A 3,517-nucleotide genomic window follows, 5' to 3' on the forward strand; every position below is an offset into this window, starting at 1 on the left:
TGTGTTAAAATTGGTCACGTATGGTAAAAACACAAATATTATTTCTTTAATAACTAGATTGGGATACTAGTTGTTATCAATATTTCCGATAAGGAATTATAAATTATTATTATTAGATATTATTGGCAAACGTGTCGATGTTGCATTAATTTCACAATCAGGTAAAAATCGCAAGCGAACTATGTAGCTGTAATAAAAATATCAGAAGATAATAAAGGGTAAGTCTTTATTACCTTTGCTACAGAGATAAGCCAATTTGTCCTTTTCGAGTGGCGGAATAGTAAAATTTTCAACTATCGCATAACGAAAATGTTTTACAAAATTACCCGGTGTACATATTTACTATTAATTATTATGTATTAACAGCGGCACATATAATTTTCTAGTAGAATGTGCTACCAAAAAAAAAATGCCGTTCAATAGGAAGATAAAAAAATTTAAATACAAAAAATATAGATTTTTCCACTTTAGCAGATATTTAAGTAGTAAAGTCTTGAAAGGAAATTATTTCAAAGTTCTTCTATAATCTACCTGAACAGGTATGCATAGTGAAGTCCAAGTCTTTATAAAAGTCACACACTTTATAATACTCAGCGATACTCAGGATAATGGGTATTGCGTCGAAAAGTTCTTTTGAACTCGTTTAAAACAGGAAAGCTGGAAAGGGTAAGCAAGAGGATAGAAACAGAGGGGGAAGGAACAGGACGATGACCGTGCTCACCACGAAGCTTTACACGCGAAAGCTCAATGGGAGTATGGAAGAAATGCGACCCGACGTGCTAGAACTTTAGTATCGTAAAGGCAGGGCACCAGAACAGCAGGTGTTAAGATGATTCTACCGCACCATCCTCCATGGAGCTGTTGCACTAAGGGTCATCGATGATATTCAGTCTTACTGCAGAACTTAGAACTCCCATATATAACCTGCTTCCTTGGCCGCCCCAAACTACACGTGACCAGAAAGATTAAACCACCTTGCATTCCAAGAACTTCGCTTACCGCACGCTAAGCTGACTTATCGCCCATCTGTCCAGAAGTAGACCGCACGAGGTCAGGGACTTCCAGGCCTCCTCTTACCGGGAACAATTCGTCAAGGGTTCCCTGCCTTGCCAGCTCATCGGCCATGCAGTTACCCGCGATTTCGCTATGAGCCGGAACCCAAATGAGTTTAATAGCGTAATTATNGAAGTAGACCGCACGAGGTCAGGGACTTCCAGGCCTCCTCTTACCGGGAACAATTCGTCAAGGGTTCCCTGCCTTGCCAGCTCATCGGCCATGCAGTTACCCGCGATTTCGCTATGAGCCGGAACCCAAATGAGTTTAATAGCGTAATTATCCGATGCAGTCGATAAGGAAGTCAAACAATCGCTAACCGTTTTCCCACAAACCAACAAGGAGCCAAGAGCCTTGATAGCTGCTTGGTTGTCGAAATAGATTTCAACCTCTTTAAAAGGTGTTACACTAGAGAACAACCAACCTGAAGCCTCCTCTATTGCAGATACCCTCCACCTAAATATGTTTACAGAACCCACAGGTGGTTAAAGATCCCCTCGGATCCACAAGCGGCGTGCAGTGGGCTCTTCGAATCGGCAGTAACTCGAAGCTTTTTAGAATACTGGTGTGCCCATAGCTCGAGGCGAATNCGTGCAGTGGGCTCTTCGAATCGGCAGTAACTCGAAGCTTTTTAGAATACCCATAGCTCGAGGTGAACATAAAGCCCACCCCTATTAGAGCTTAGAAGTTTGCGTAAAAGGGCACGGACTTCATTCCATCGAGATTAAGTTACTTTGTAATAGTTTTTATGTTTGTTTTTCTTTATTCTACTTCAATTTTGTTATATAAAATGTTCCACCAAAAATTTATCACATCACAATTGGTAAGAGCTAGCAGGCTTTAAGCTCAAGTTCTACAAGTAACGCGCCAATGCAACCGTCAGCGTGGTAAAGACGGTTAACAATGAAGCACTGAGTGCGGCACTGCCACTGCGCGTGAATTTGTTCACCCACTGCATGATCGGATCACGATTTCTGGTCAACCATTCAACGTTGGATCTAATGTTCGTATTGACGACAGTCTCCAAATTAGATTGCACCTTATCGCTGTCCTTCACCTTATCCACCAAATCCAAATACTGTAGAAATTTAAAACAAGTTGTATATAAAAATATTGATTTTGGTTCATAAAAGTTGCTATACAACGTCTTACTCACTTTTTGTCTTTGTTCTTCATTAACTACATAGCTGGACATGGCAACCACGGCTGTATTGAGTGGATTATCTCCACCGAAACCGGGATTCAAATTACTATATGCTTCCCAATTTTCGCTGAGGAAATCAATGCTTACCAGCAATCCGGTACTGCTGCTCGAGTACGCTGCACTGAGTAAAGTGATGCGCTCTTGAGTACGCCAATCGGCGGACGTATCAATTGAGCTGTTTACGAATTTTCGCAATTGGGACTCCGACTGCGAGCAGCCCAATGAAGTGATGTGTGTGCGACGGAATGCCTGATTATTGGACTGCAATACCTGGTTAAACACGAAATCGAATACTGTATCATCGGACTGACGTAGACCATTGCAATATATTTGCGATTGTAGATTTGGTTCGATTGCGATGCCGTCTTCAATGAGCGCCCTTAATTTGTTGTTCGTCTCCTCTAGACAACTTTCAATGCCTGACAAACAGGCGAGGTTAATGGCGATACTACGTATAGATTTCACCAGATGTTGCTCGCCAGTTGCATCATTCACACCCAACTTATCGAAGAGGTCTGATACTAAAGAGGCCACGAAACTTTGGAAATTTTTATAATCACTATCCCCATTCAGATATCTGTTTAATGTGTTGATCACCGAATATGTCGTAGACCAAGGAGCGAATTGATCTTCATTAGGCAGATATTGTAGCAAATTGAAGAGTGTACTTTGGTCGAGACGCCCTGTTGAACTGAACTTATAGACATCATGAATAAGCTGACCACGATTGCGTGGATGAAACCTGTAAGGATTGGATTTGAGCGCATCAATAATTAGGTTCCAGTTACGTTCATCATAATTGATGCGATAGAAACCGGTGGACTGTTTATTCAGTAACAGCCAATCATCAGCGGCTAAATTGTTGTCGGTGATGTGAATTTCTTTTGTCTTCAACAAATAATGCGAGGCGGTAGTGTTACGGTGGTCTGGATTTGATTTGTGTGCATAATTAATTGGAATGTACCAAGTCTGGTTCGATGTTGTGGTGCTATTATCGTAGAAAGCTTCTTGTGTAACGGTGAATGAGTTATTTTCATAATGACGTGTAACGGTGAGAAGTGGGTAACTAGATTGTTGCGACCAACTTGAGAACATATTGGCCATTGTCGCTGGAAGCGGAACATTTTGTGCACCGGCTGCAATACTAAGAGCCTCGAAGAGCTGCCATTCATCAGCAGCACTGTATTGACTGTGGGAAAATGCAAAGCAGAAACAAAAATTTAATTTGATTTTAAATACAACTTTTTAAGCTAACTAAAA

General features: G+C 41.2%; 1 protein-coding gene across 1 annotated transcript; it reads right to left on the minus strand.

Annotated features, from left to right (window-relative positions):
- Positions 1-1,809: 1,809 nt before the first annotated feature.
- Positions 1,810-3,446, minus strand: LOC108354294 (aminopeptidase N-like; the record flags this gene model as incomplete). The annotated part of the gene is made up of 2 exons (XM_017605488.1): positions 1,810-2,131; positions 2,210-3,446. Coding segments are annotated over 2 exons (1,462 nt in total), but the record flags the coding sequence as incomplete, so codon positions are not given.
- Positions 3,447-3,517: the final 71 nt, after the last annotated feature.

Source organism: Rhagoletis zephyria, unplaced genomic scaffold (genome assembly GCF_001687245.7).
Source record: "Rhagoletis zephyria isolate East Lansing unplaced genomic scaffold, Rhagoletis_zephyria_1.1 Rzeph_scaffold_34797, whole genome shotgun sequence".
Classification (NCBI taxonomy): Eukaryota; Metazoa; Arthropoda; class Insecta; order Diptera; family Tephritidae; genus Rhagoletis; species Rhagoletis zephyria.